Genomic DNA, 15,693 nt, shown 5'->3' with positions numbered 1-15,693 from the left:
TTTAAAAGTGTAAGGGAGATACTGAAATGTAGCTCTCCAGAATTGATGGCTTCTGACAAAGGTATGAGAGGGGAAGGGTTCAGTTCTATTTAAGGGGAGGCCTCTGAGAGTTTCGCCATGCTCCAGTGAGTATATAGATAACACAAAGTGAATTTGTTTTATGTTGTTTGTCTGTTTTTCTTTTTTCTTATTTTTTTACTTCTTTTGGGGGAGCTTACAAGGACATGCAAGGACTGGGAAGGGATTAGGGTGCATGATATGAAGCTTCCAGAGAATCAATAAAAATATTATGTTGGAAAAAAGAAATAAGATGCCACAAATGAATAAGACAATGGAAAATAGGAAAATCTTTCATGCTCATGGATTGGCAAAATTGATATTGTGAAATTTTCTATATTGTCAAAAGCAATCTGCATATTGACCACAATCTCCATGAAAATTCTGATGGTAATTTTCACAAAGCTAAGGGAAAAAAATCTAAAAATTCATGTAGAAACATAAAACACCCCAAATAGACAAACCAAACCTACATGAAAACCTACATGAAAAGTGTCCTACTTTGTTTTCTATTACCATGATAAACACTGAGCAAAAGCAACATGAGGAGAAAAGGGTTCCTTGTCACACTCTATCACTGAGATTCTGTAAAGAAACCCAAAGTGGGAAACCTGGAAGCAGAAACTGAAATAGAGGCCAATGAGGAATGCTAGTTAATGGCTTACTAAGTTTTCTTCTTATACAACCCAGGACCACCTGCCTAGGAGTAGCACTGCCCACAAGTAGGTTCAGGCTACCCTCATCAATCATTAATCAAGGCAATGTCCCACTGTCTTGGCTTCAGGCAATCTCATGGAGGTACCATCTCAGTTAAGGTCCCCCCTCACTTCCCAAATGACTCTAATTAGTGTCAACCTGGCAAAAACTAGCCAGCACAATATCACAATACCTGACCATTAAATTATACTTCAGAAGCTAAAAGGATGCTCAGAGGGCAAAATGTTTGCTATGCAATTATAAGGACCTAAGTTCAGATCCCCAACACCCATGTAAAAACTAGGAATGGTGATATACACCTGTAACCCCAGCAGTAGAAAATCAGAAACAGGAGGATCCAAGGATGCTAGCTGGATAAGCTAATCTAGCCAGTCAGTGAATTCCAGATTCAGTGAAAGACTGTTTCAAAAACTAAAGTGAGAGGAAGACACCCAACTTTACCTTTGTCTCAACACAAACTGCATACACATATGCACATGCATACAGAGAGAGAGAGAGAGAGAGAGAGAGAGAGAGAGAGAGAGAGAGAGAGAGAGACAGAGAGAGAGAGACAGAGAGAGTCTCAACACAAACTGCATACACATATGCACATGCATACACAGAGAGAGAGAGAGACAGAGAGAGAGAGACAGAGAGAGAGAGAGAGAGAGACAGAGAGAGAGAGAGACAGAAAGAGAGACAGAAAGAGAGATAGAGAGACAAAAACAGAATAGAATACAGGACCCAGAAATAACAGACACAACTATAGCCTCCTAATTTTTGAGAAAGGACAGACAGCCTCTTCAACAAATGGTGCTAACCACATACAAAATGATTAAATCAGACCCATGTTTCACACCCTGAATTAAAATCAGTTCAAAATTGATGAAAGACCTTAATCTGGAACCTGAAGGTGCTAGGCGAAAACATGTCAAGTATGGGTACAGACAATAAGTTTCTAAAAAGAATTTCAATAGTATATAAAATGGCCCCAAGAACTGACTAATTGGATTACTTGAAATTAAAAAGTTTCTGCAATGCAAGAGAATCATCAGCACCAGTGAATCATCAGTGAAAATATGAGCTAAAGAAACGGAGATAATCTTGGCCATACATCAGAAAGGGGACTAATACCTAAGATATATAAAGAAATGTGGGGGGACTGGTCAGATGGCTGAGACGTTAATAGCACTAGCTGTTCTTTCTGAGGTCCTGAGTTCAATTTCAACAACCACACAGTGGCTCACAACCATCTGTAAAGGGATTTGGTGCCCTCTTGCTGGAATTCAGGTATACATGAAGATAGAGCACTCATATATAAATTAAATACATCTTTAAAAAAGAAGAAGAAAATCAAACACCAAACGACGTAGGCCAAATAGGCCAACTAGTTCTCAAAAGAACTCGAAGAAATGAAAATGGCCAATAAATAGTTAAGAATATTTTCACCATCCTTAGCCATTAGGAAAACACAAATTAATACTGCTTTGAGATTTCACCTGACTCTAGGCAGAATGGCTATCATCAAGAAAACAAATGATAACAAATTCTGGCAAGAATGTGGGGGGATGAGAAACATTTATTCTCTAGTTGTTGGGATTATAAACTTGTATAGCCACTATGGGACTCTGGAGATTTTTGAGAAAAAAAAAAAAAGTAAAAGGGGATCTACCATACGACCTAGCTATACTCCTCCTGCATTATCTTAGGTTTTTCTGTTGCTGTGATTTAAAACACCCTGAGCAAAGCAACTTATAAAAGGAAGCATTTAACTGAGCTTATGGTTTAAGAAGGTTAGAGCTAGTGTTGGCCAAACAAAAGCATGGTGGCAGGAACAGCTGAGACCTCATATCTTGACCCACCAGTAGGCCACAGAGCAAGCACACTGTAAATGGTGTGAGCTTCTGAAACCTCAAAGCTGCCCTCTAGTGACACACCTCCTCTCACAATGCCACACTTTTTTATTTTATTTTTTTATTGGATATTTTATTTATTTACATTTCAGATGTCATCCCCTTTCCTCATTTCTCCTCCCTAGAACCCCCATCCCATCCCCCTCCCTATTTATGCTTTTTTACCATTTTGATTACATGCATGTATTAAGGTCAGTTCTAGGTTGAGGGTCTAGCAGTACAATAGATGCAAATAGTCAAGGAACAAGCAATACAGTAAACACAAATAGTCAAAGAGATAGAAGGCATTAAACTCAATTACATGAACACTCCCATGATCACTGTTTCTAAGGGCTTATCAGGATGACCAAGGTATCTGAGCCAACTTCCCTGTCCTAGCCCAAGGTCATTTTCATGTCTGAAGCCTACTTCCTTGTTCTAGCCTAAAATTTAGATTCCTGTCTGAAATTACTTCTTTGTTCTAGCCTAAGATTTAGATTTCTACCTGAAATTACTTCTTTGTTCTAGCCTAAGATTTAGATTTCTACCTGAAATTACTTCTTTGTTCTAGTCTAATGTCAGATTCCTGCCTGAAGCCTACCCATTGTGTTAAACCTTTTCTTCAACATCAACATGTTGGCAGTCAAGTACATGGCTTGAACCTGAAAATGGACTCCCAGACAGAATTAGTAAATTAACAGGCTGGCAAGCCAAGGATAGGTAAGATTCTGCACAGAGCCTTACCAACCTAAGACAGAAATGCACTGCTTTTGATAAAGAATATTCCATGTCTGGCAAGGAAGGCATTCTTGTTAGAACGACCTAAGACAGGCTCTGTCTTGTTAATGAAATAAAAAATGGGGAGAGGCCGAGAGCCTTTGGGGCTGCTTGGCAAGAATCTGACATGGGCCAAGGACAAGGAAATGGGCTGTTTGGCAGAAATATGACATTGGCCAAGGACAAGGAAGGACACACTTTCTCTTACCAAACAAATAAGCATGTAAGCCAAGCCTGATGGCATACATAATCTCAGCACCTCAGGTGACTGAGGAAGGAGGATCATAAGTTCCAACTAAGCCTGGGGGTCTATGGTTTTAAATGAAATGTCCCCCACAAGTTCATGTGCTTGAGAATTAGTCTTCAACTGGTGGTACTACTGGAAATTTCAATGAGTCAGAACTGGCTAGAAGAAGTCAAGCACTGAGAATAGATCCTTTAGGGCTACCTTATCTCTGATCACTTCCATTTTGAGGGGAAAATATTGGGATATAGTCTTGATTTATAGCCCTCCTTGATCAACTTGGTATTGACTGTTCAGTTTGAAATGGCCTCTAACTTTCCTCAATCCTCCTCCCTCAGCCCCCAAAATACTGAGATTATAGACACGGGCCACTATGTCTGGCTTCCTTCATGCCTTTTCTTTGCTTTCTGGCTAGCATGATGTGAAATGCTCGGCTTTACCACATGCATTATGCCATCACAGATTGGTATCTCTGAAACCATAAGCCAAAATATACTCTTCTTCATGTTGTTATATCACAGTATTTTATCACACCAATTAGAAAGCCAGCTAAAATACTGGGCTACAGAACCCTGTCACAAATAATCAAAACAAATCAATCAACTAATCCTGAACTCCTTCCATTGCTGAATAGTTCAAAATTTTCATGAAAAAATGCCTGGTTTTTGTTTTGTTTTGTTTTCTGAGACAGACTTATGTGATAATCTATATATAGCCCAGGCTGACTTCAAATTTGAGATCCTCCTGCCTTAGCTTCCTAAGTACTGAAATTAGAAGTATGTGCTACCATACCTGGCCTAGAAAAAAAATCCATCAAATTGGAGATGATATGTATAAAAACAACTCATAAATATAGAATCATATTTCAATATTTTCTTCATTGAAGCATTCTATTAAATACAGTACTTATGAGAACTATAACTATACTATCTATACTAATAAAAAAGAAACATGGATAACACTAAAGGTTCTTCCAATTTTATACTAAATTCAATTATTTTCATAGAAGTAACTACTGTGTCATTTAATCCTATTTCATATCTTCAGCTAATCAGGGCTTACCAAAATCTGTCTTTGAATAGCTTCTTCTGAAGAAATTGAGATTTCTTGCATACGTACCAGCTTGCAAGCAATATAACACACTGCAAAAGAGTAATTAGATATCCATCAAACATAAAGCACAAATTTTCTTTTTATATATAAAAGAATCAATGATTAAAATGAAACCAGCTTTACTGTTTATAAAAAGAAGTTGTGGGGTTTTTAGTTGTTTTTTTGCAAAGTTTTGCTGTGGGTTTTGTTTAGTCTGGGTTTTTGTTGTTTAAGACAGGGTCTCCTGTGGGCCAGACTGACTTCAAGTTTACTATGTAACTGAGTCTAGGTTTGAACTCCTAAACCTCCAGCCTTCAACTCCTTAGTGATGGGATTATGACAAGGATCACCACATCCAGAACAGTTTTTTCTTTAAAATATTTTTCATACAATGTATTTGATCATGTTCTTTCTCTCCCTAACTCCTCCCAGATTTTTCCTACCCAACCAACTTTACGTCCCCTCCCTCCCTCCTCCCCCCTCTAAGTAAAAGCAAAACAAACAAAAAACCCATTAAGACAAAAAAAATACCAAAACAAAAAGCATACAAAAACACATTTTGTGTTACATCCAGCCTATTTAATCTTTTCTTTTACTTTTTCCTGTGCTAAGGTTCAAACAACTCACATAGTATTCTAGCACAGAGCTAACCTCCTAGGCCTCAAACAGGAATTTTAAAAGACCATCTAAATAATTAGGTTTTTTCCCAAAGGTAAAAAACCTGAAGTTTATCAAATGAATTGCTTGCTTACTAATTCTAGTCAAATATATTTAATTATATATTATAATGTTCATAATTCTAACATTTTAATTTCTGTAGGAATTAAATCCTGAATCTTCACTGAGGATATCTGATTCCACATAATGCTCCTGAATCATGCTGACAATAATCCTCAGCAGAGCTGCAACCTATAGCTTATGCATCATCTAACAAATTTCTGGATATCGGGGTAGTTTTATGTTTTCTTCTAAAATCTGAAACTTTCTAAATATTTTCTTAGATGACATAAAAGTTCTTGAAATATAATATATAAAATACAGGTGCCTTTATTATACAGTTGACTGTCACTGAAAATAGGAAAGTCTGAATAACTATAACTTGTTCACATCTGCACTCTGCCTTATTGTAAAACATATGCAAGTTTTTAAAAGTGAGTTTACTTGAACTAGTTACCTTTTTCTTTTGAGACAAAAACAGCAACTGTCAGCACATTAAGTCTTAATTATTTTAGCTAAAGCAGCTAAACCTTTACCAAACACTAAAGCATCCAAAAAGATGTTTGTCTTGAGTTTTTCTTTGTTTGTTTTACTGTTCTCATTTTTCAGTCTTTCAAGTAGAAATAAATTCTATAGTTTCTCTTGGTAATTTACCACTATGTTTATTGGCTTACCTCAGGAAAAAGTGATTCTTTAATTTAAAAGAAAATCAAGGGGCTAGAGAGATGGCTTCATAGTTAGAAATACTGACTACTCTTCCATAAGACCTGAGTTCAATTCCTAGCACACACATGGTAGCTCACAACCATCTGTAACTTATGTATGTGGTATGCAGGTATATATGCAGGCAAAACACCAATACACATAAAATAAAAATGTAAAAGTCTAAATGCCTCATATGGCAATGTGTTTTATTCTAATATTAGCAGAGAGGGGAAGCAACTATTTGAAAGTCCTTAGGAATCTGGACGATTTTGACCTTGTCTTCCCAGTGATCCATGTTCTTTCACATTTCCTCCAGGTTTTATCTTCCCATCTTTTGATCAGCCTTGTTCATCTCCAGACTATCTTGCAGTGGTACCTTAAAACTTGTATTAACAAAGGGATACCTCTAAAAACTCATGAACGCTGGAAAACTATTAGCTTAGGGAACAAACTATTTGGTTGTCACTTAACAAATCAATCCCTATGTAAGAACTTGTCAAAACAGTCAAACTTCAGGAGTATTACCCAATGTCTAGTAAGACTATTTTTCAACATGGGTCACAAAATGTATACATACGTTTAGCTGCCTGGTTTTTCCTCACAGACAGTTCTATTCTCTTAGTAACTGCCCAGTTCCACAGGCTCACTGCAATTTCTTCAATCTAGACAAAGAGAAACATTTGTTTAGCCAGTTAAGATAATCTCCACTTTCAATTATATATATTTTCTAGTATGCTGTATGCTTATACTGGTATTGCGGGTCATTTCCTGACCTTCCAAATATAACCTCAATCCACTTCTCCTCACAGAAAACTTACCATCTCTTAAGAGAAATTATCTTGCCCCCTGAACATAATTTGTGTATTCCCATTTATATATCTTTATTCATCTGGCTTACTTTAACCTGAATCATACCTCATTCCTTTGTCTTCCTGCAAATAGAATCTATGTTAGTCTTACTAGCAACGTGCACAAAACTTTTGGAAATCACTACAGTTTGCTGATTTCTCTTCTCTCCCTTTTGTAACAGCTTTAGCAGTTCAAGGAGGTCAAATTCAAAGTTATATGAATATTAAGCAAGCATTCCACCACTAAACCACCCTCAGCTCTTTCTTGTTTAAATTTTTATATTCACTGTCACACAATTTAGCAATTAATTATAAAACTATGCATCAGCTCTCCTCCAGCTGAGCAAGATGCCCAAAGGAAAGAAGGCCAAGGGGAAGAAGGTGACCCCGCCCCCCACCGTCAATCCTTTGTTCAAGAAAAGGCCCAAGAACTTCAGCACTGGGCAGGACATGCAGCCCAAAAGAGATCTAACACACTTCATCAAATGGCCCCGCTACATCAGGCTGCAGCGGCAAAGAGCCATCCTCTATAAGCAGCTCAAAGTACCTCCTGCCATTAACCAGTTCACCCAGGCCCTGGACAGGCAAACAGCTACTCAGCTGCTTAAGCTTCCCCACAAGTACAGGCCAGAGACAAAGCAAGAGAAGAAGCAAAGGCTACTGGCCCGTGCAGAGAAGAAAGCTGCTGGCAAAGGAGACGTCCCAACTAAGAGACCACCTGTCCTCCGAGCAGGAGTCAATACAGTCACCACCTTGGTGGAGAACAAGAAGGCTCAGCTGGTGGTGATTGCCCATGATGTAGATCCCATTGAGCTGGTGGTTTTCCTGCCTGCCCTGTGCAGAAAGATGGGGGTGCCCTACTTCATCAAGGGAAAGGCCAGGCTGGGGTGCCTGGTCCACAGGAAGACATGCACCACTGTTGCCTTCACACAGGTTAACTCGGAAGACAAGGGTGCTCTGGCTAAGCTGGTGGAAGCTATTAGGACCAATTATAATGACAGATATGACGAGATCCGGCGCCACTGGGGAGGCAACGTCCTGGGTCCTAAGTCTGTGGCCCGAATTGCCAAGCTGGAAAAAGCAAAGGCTAAAGAACTCGCCACTAAACTGGGTTAAAAAATAATGTACACTTAAGCTTTCTGTACATAATTACAAAATTATCTTCACAAAAAAACCGTGCATCATTTATTCTGATTTGGTTCAGCTTAGTTTGAGGGGTTTGGGGTTGGGGGCAGAAGAGTAAAGTCTCTCTGTATAGCCCTAGCTGGCCTGGCACTCTGAATATGGATCAGTTTGGCTTAGAATTTAATAGCAATTCACCTGTCTCTGGCTCTTGAGTGATGAAAATATAGGCATGCAACATTACCCTTGATGTGTTGATGTTTCTTGCCCTGGATTGATCCCAGGATCTCTCCCATACAGGCAAGTTTCTAAAACTAAACTACAACCAAAGGTTATTTTTAACTAGTTTTAGTTTTTATCCTTGTTTCCCAAATAGGCTTCTTGGTAGAAAATATCATGCCTTATAGATCATATTTAACATAGTACATGCAAAAATATTAAATAAATATATATTTAAATAATAAGATTCATCATTTTATTATGTTTCATTCTGGGAATCAAAGGACAAAGTCTGTAAATGCTCCTCTAAGGTTTATCTTTCTATAAGGCAGAACCTAATTAACAGAATAAAAAGTTAACCAAGCCTACAGAGTCTCAAGGAAAAAAATGAAGACTGAAGATAATATGTATAAAAAATAGCTGGAAAGACAGCTTAGCAGTGAAGACCACTGTCTGCTCCTCCAAAGGACCTGGGTTCAATTCCTAGCACTCATGTGGCAGCTCACAACTGCCTGTAATTCCACTTCCAAGGGATCAGACACCCTCACACAGACACACAGAAGCAAAATATCAATGTACATAAAATAAAAATAAATCATTTTTAAAAATACTTATACATGGAATTAGGTTGGGGTGCTATAACTTAATGGTAGCATGCTTCCCTAAATTCAATCCCCAGTTCTGATCTCCAATTCTGAAAAATTGGGGAAAAAAAAAAACTTTGGTTTGGTTTCTGGCAAAAAAAACCTTTGAAGGCAGTAACTGAGCCTGGGTGAAACTACCTGGGTGAGACCAATATAACATAGCCTTGATTTAAGATTCCTAAGTGCTAGTGAATAATGATAGGCTCTACATATAATTATCTTATGACAGATATATTGATAGTAACTGACTAAAGGCAGTGAGTAAAATACACCTACTAAAAACTCACAGTGATTGTGTAAGTTTTTATTCTATACTATGGATGGAAGCCAGGGCCCTGTATATATTAGATAAGAGTATACTAGACAAGATATATGCCACAAAACTATATCCCCAGGTCTATGTTTTACTAAGCCTTTTTTCTCCAGTACCTTCTTTCTCATCTACACCTCCACCTTTTTTTTCTGATGTTGGAGATTCCATTTAGACAGACAGAGAATTTAGCATAGGTGCCATTTCACTTTCCTATTCTGGGGTAAATTTTCATGCCCACCTCCACGTATCTCACATAGTATAATCACTGACTGAATAATGACTTTCACATAAATACCTGACTTTCACATAAATTATATCACCAAAAACAAGTAAAGTTTTAAGAGGAAAAATGAATTTTCACATTAAAACATCTTTTTTTTCTGCTCTCATATATTAATTACATCCTGAGTGCAGCTTCCTCTCCCTCCCCTCCTCCCAGTCCCTCCCCCCAACACCTCCCCTCTTCCCCAGATCCACTCCTCCTCCTTTCCCTTCAGAAAAGATCAGGCCTCCCAGGGATCTCAACCAAACATGGTATGATAAGACTAGACACAAACCCTTATATTAAAGCTAAACTAGGCAACCCAGTAGGAGGAAAGGGTCCCTAAAGCAGGCAAAAGAGTCAGAGACAACCCCTGTTCCCACTTTTAGAATTCCCACAAGAAGACCAAGCTATAAAACCACAACATATACACAGAGGATCTAGGTTAGACCCATGAAGGCTCCCTGATTGCCATTTCAATTCCTGTGAGCTTCTATGGGCCCAGACTAGTTGATTCTGGGGGTTTTCTTGTGGTATCCTTAACTCCTCTGGCTCCTACAATCCTTCCTTCCCCTCTTCCGAAGGATTCTCCAAGCTCCATCTAATGTTTGACTGTGGGTCTCTGCATTTGAAGTCTCTCTGATGATCATTATGCTAGGCTCCTTAAAGACCTATCTTTTGGCATTTTGGAAAGCAATTTGGCAATATGTAGAATTAACCAAAATTGTTCATATATTTTGCCCTACTAATTGCTCTTCTGAGACCTATTCTAAGAAAATAATACAAGTGGGAAATAATCATTGCACTTAATAATGTACCTTTTATTACTATGATAGAGAAAACGTGGAACAATATAGTCAATAATAAAGAAATGCAAAAACAAATTTTAATAAATTCCCTTGAAAGGATATAATTCAGCCATTTTAAAAACAGTCACAGCAGGTGAGATGGCTCAGTAGGTAAAGGTAAAGGGACGTCTCACATAAGCCTGACAACTTGAGTGCAATCCCTGGAACTCACATTAGTGTGTGTGTGTAGGAGACACGTATGCCATGCCATGTGGAGATCAGACGACAATTTTGTGAAGCCACACACAACACATGATAAATTTTAAAAATAAAAATAGTGATCCCTAACGTGGTGGTGCATGCCTTTAATCCCAGCAGTTGGAAGGTAAAGGCAGGTGATTTCTCTGAATTTGAGACCAACATGATCTACATAGTGAGTACCAGGTCAGCCACAGCTATATAATGAGACCCTGTCTCAAAACAACAAAATAAAGGGAAAGAAAGAAAGCCTTAACCTGGGAAATGTTCTTATATATAGTGAATAGATAAGATACAAAATTATATGGACAAAAAATGTTGTACTAATATAAATTTACCTCCAAAAGAGCTTTAATAAAATCATGGATCTTGATGAAGTGATAGACATTTAAATGAATCCCCAAAATAAGCTGTGCGGATCAATAAATAGTCCACAAATACAGATGGTAAATGAATGGTGAAGAAAGACAGTAAAAAGAGCTCAGAAGAAGAATACTGGTTTAGCATGAGTGAGGCCAAGTTCAATCCCTTGTACTGGAAAATAAAAGGAAGGAAAGAAAGGAGGAAGCATAACTATAGGATCTAAATGACTGCTAGAGAAGTCTCCACTGTAATTTGGGAAGGGCTCAGTGCATGAGATCAAATCCTGGATTTCACAAATGCTAACCAAATCCTATACCACTAAGCTATGGCCCCAGCCCCCAACTTTTGTTTCTGGAAAATATTATAATGAAATAGTAGAAAAGAGAAGAAATTGTTTTACAATAAAAATCTTTACATGTCAGCTGGGCGATGGTGGCGCACGCCTTTAATCCCAGCACTCGGGAGGCAGAGGCAGGCGGATTTCTGAGTTTGAGGCCAGTCTGGTCTACAGAGTGAGTTCCAGGACAGCCAGAACTCCACAGAGAAACCCTGTCTCGAAAAACCAAAAAAAAAAAAAAACCTTTACATGTGTATTATAATTATTGCTATGTAAAATTTAAATGTAGTAGTTACTAAAGGAAATATACAAAGTAATAGTTATGTTACAATTGTATGAGTATAGGTGATGATTTCTCCTTACTCAAAATTCCCACTTATACTACACCATAATATTTAAATACATTTGTATCTTTCCATATTTTATTAGAAAGTACAAAGTTAATTATAATTATAAATACTTGAAAGGCACAATATGCATAAACTTTAACACATATGTATTAAATGCCTAATATTTGTCTGATTTTCTGTTAGGTCTGCATAAATGTATAATAATAAACATGGCTAAGCCTGGAAAGATGGCTCAGAGGTTAAAAGCACTTATTCATGTAGAGGACTCAGTTTCAGCTCCCAGCACCCACATGATGAAATATACCTATCCATAATGCCAGTTCCAATGGATCTAGCACATCTCCTGGCCTCTAAAGGTACCAGGCACACATGCAGGCAAAATACTCATAAGTAAATCTTTAAAAAATAATAAATACATCCAGTATTTGAACACTATAAAGATTAAGCTTTCTAGAAATAAAATTTAAGCTATTTCCAAAACCAAGTGAACTTTCTTAGAAAATAGAACCAGACTATTTAAATTTTTATTATATGTATATGTTTGTTTATATATTTATTTATGTATTTATAGTGGATGGGAAAGCATCTGTATGGCAATCAAAAGATAACTTGTGGGTCCCAAGGATCAAACATAGGTCATCAGACTTCATGGCTTTAACTACTGAGCCATCGTGATACCCCAAGACAAGACTCTTGATATTGAACCTTACAATAGCTTTTTACTAACAATTAAGTACAAGTAAGGGTTATAATTTTAAAAGACTTACAGACTAAGTAATCTGCTAAAAGACATTATAACTAATCAACAAGTTCAGCAAGGCTACAAGAGATCAATATATAAAATGTAATGAATGGTAGGCTGAGACTCAGCTCACTGACAGACTGCATACCTAGCATGTACGAGGCCCAGGTTCACTCCCCAGCACAAGAAAACACAAGAAAGAAAAAAAAAGTTCAACTGAATTTCTATGCAACAATTAATAGTCTGAAATTTAAATTGCTATATTTTCAAAAACACTATCAAGACTAAAGTATTCAGGAATAAAACTATCAAAATAAGTTCAAAATTAAAACTAAAGAAATGAAACTAAGAAATGAAAGATGACCTAATGAATATAAAAACATAACATTTTATAGGTCAAAAAACTTAATAACTTAATATTAAGATAAAAATATTCACTAAACTTACCTATAAATTTGTTTATGGAATATGTATATGTATATGCTTTGCCTGCATATACACCAGAAGAGGACAACAGATCACATTACGGGATAGTTATAAGCCACTGTGTGGAAATTTAACTCAGGATCTCTAGAAGAATAGAAGAGTGATCTCTCCAGACCCTGACCTACATAAATTCAACTGCAGTCTTGATCAAAGTTCTATCTGCCATCTTTGCATAAACTCATGATGTAAATCTAGAATTCATATGGAAATTCAAAATACCAGTAACATTCAAAATCAGTCTTGAAAACAAAGAATAAACTTAGGGAACTCACATTTTCTAATTTCAAAATTCCCTGCAAAGCTACACTGTAGTAATGGTATAGGGAAAGACAGTGGAAGAGAATAAAGTCCAGACATAAACCTTCACTGTATGGTTAACAGACTTTGAACAAGGGTGCTAAGACAAATCCAATGGAGAAAAAGTCTTCTGAAAATGATGCTGCAACGACTTGTTACCCCACATGCTAAAAAATAAAGTTGAACTCCTTTTTCATACCATCTACAAACAAGCTGAGGGGGCTGGAGAGATGGCTCAGTAATTAAGAGCATTTGCTGTTCTTGGAAAGGATACAGGTTCAGTTCCCAGCACTCACAAAGTGGCTTGCAACTGTTTTAACTCCAGCTCAAGAGGATATGATGCCCTCTTCTTACCTCTCCAAGCACCAGACAGACATATATGTGGCATACATACATATATGAAGGCAAACATTCATACACAAAAATCTTTTTTAAAAAACAGGCACAAAATGATCATAAACACAAATATAAGATTTTTTTTAATGTCAAGGACTAGAGCTATTGCTTAATAGTTAAGATTACTTACTGTTCTTCCAGAGATCAAAATTTAGTTCCCAGGTGGGCAGACTCACAACTACCTGTAACTCCAGCTCCTGGAACATCCAATGTCTCTGGCACATACCCAAACACATACATGAATACACATATATCTATAATGCAAAATTTAAAAAGCTAAATCCATCAAAGCCAGCCCTTTTCTGAGGAGAAACATAAGAGGAGTAGATGGGAAATGAGAGACTAGGAGGAAAGGAGGAAGGGGAAACTGCAGTTGGGACATAAAAGAAATAAAATTAAGTATATGTATGTATGTATGTGCATGTATATGTATACATAAATATATGTATACATGATGCTGCAACATCTTGTTACCCCACATGCTAAAGAATAAAGTTGAACTCCTTTTTCATACCATCTACAAACAAACCGAGGGGGTTGGAGACATATATGACATAGTGTACACATATATGAACACTAAAAAAATAAATCTTAAATTTCTATTCATTTTTATTTGTGTGGAAGGCAACACATATGCAGATTAGAGGACAATTATGAAACTTGATTTTCTCCTTCTACCATGTGTATCTTAGGAATCAAACTGAGGTTAGGCTTGGCAAGAGGTACCTTTCTTTACCTGCTGAGCCATCTCACTGGTCCTAAAACCCTTACAGGAAAATACAGCAATAGGTACTAGAAAACTGTACATCCATGAGGACCTGAGCTTGGACCCTCAAACATCCACATGTCAAGTCCAGACATGGTGATGTACACCTATAATGCTAGCACTGGGAAGGCAGAGACAGAAGGTCCAGTAGGGCTTGCAGGCCATCTAGTCTTGCCTAGTCAGTGAGTACCAGGTTCAGTGTGGGACCCTGTCTCAAAAAAAAAAAATAAGATGGGGGCAAGAGAAATGTTCAGTGGTTAAGAGCAAATCTTGCAGGGGACCTGAGTACAGCTCCAGGGGATCTGATGCCTATGGCCTCTATAGGCACCTGTATTCACATGCCAAACCCACATGCAGACACATACTTGTACATACTTAAATCTTTAAAACATCACCCAAATTATTATGAACAAAATTATATTTTTACCAACCTGAATATTCTGCATTTCAGTCAGAGACTCCCTGTTGAAATTTGATATGTTGATGAAGAATTTTTCAATCATTTCATGTAGTCTCCATGAATTACCAGTTATGATCAGGGTTTTAATAATTTCTGGAATAACAATGAATAGTCAGTGTGCAGTGAATTTATTGTAATTGGTTAAAGTTAGCAAAGCATTGTCAAATTTGTTCCTAGATCTCTGGCCAAATAAATCAGCATTAAGTAAAAACTGAAAATAAAATTTCATTTAGCTAAAGATAGGGTACAATTACCACTGGGATTAACTTGAACTTGGTGATCACTACTCATTGTCAGAAAGTAAAATGTATTGACTCCACAAAGACTAATGTTATTTTTAAATAAAGTTAAAACAACTACAAAATGGACATTAGCAATGCCTTCCAACTTAATATATATATATATATATATATATATATATATATATATATATATATATATATATATATATAATTGAAGACAAATGTTGAATAATTACATTTTGTTTAGATCTATGGCCCCCCAAAATATGAAGTATCAATATCATTTTATGTTTATAGTCCTTGATGTACTAAAATATAAACATGTAAGTTTCTGGAAAGAAGAAAACCATTAAGAAAATTTAACTTTATTACATTGTTCTTGTTCAGAACCTTGCTGAGAGTCAATAATGTACTTTCTATGATTTCTCTGGTAGAAAAAAAATAACAGAGTGATAGTGACTGTGAATGAGCACCATGTATTCATACATCTGAGCACTTTGTCCACTAATAGAAGCCTGGCGATGTTTATAAACCTATTTCTGATCAAATAATTACTTCACCTTTTTGGCATATATATTAAATGTGAAATGTATTAAAAAATTTAAACAGCAATTGAGACC

The 15,693-nt window shown here is 36.9% G+C and overlaps 1 protein-coding gene across 2 annotated transcripts in view; it reads right to left on the bottom strand.

Annotated features, from left to right (window-relative positions):
• Positions 1–15,693, bottom strand: part of Tex11 (testis expressed 11) — a 207,409-nt gene that overhangs the window by 183,634 nt on the left and 8,082 nt on the right. For both annotated transcript variants that reach the window (XM_028770040.1, XM_028770041.1), the window contains exons 2-4: positions 14,803–14,924; positions 6,758–6,842; positions 4,729–4,808 (exon numbers count right to left, since the gene is read on the bottom strand). In XM_028770040.1, coding sequence (XP_028625873.1) covers positions 4,729–4,808; positions 6,758–6,842; positions 14,803–14,924 — 287 coding nt within the window. The remainder of the gene's footprint in view (positions 1–4,728; positions 4,809–6,757; positions 6,843–14,802; positions 14,925–15,693) is intronic.

This window comes from Grammomys surdaster, unplaced genomic scaffold, assembly GCF_004785775.1.
Source record: "Grammomys surdaster isolate TR1022 unplaced genomic scaffold, NIH_TR_1.0 197, whole genome shotgun sequence".
Taxonomy (NCBI): Eukaryota; Metazoa; Chordata; class Mammalia; order Rodentia; family Muridae; genus Grammomys; species Grammomys surdaster.
This window is presented reverse-complemented; position numbering and strand designations above follow the sequence as displayed.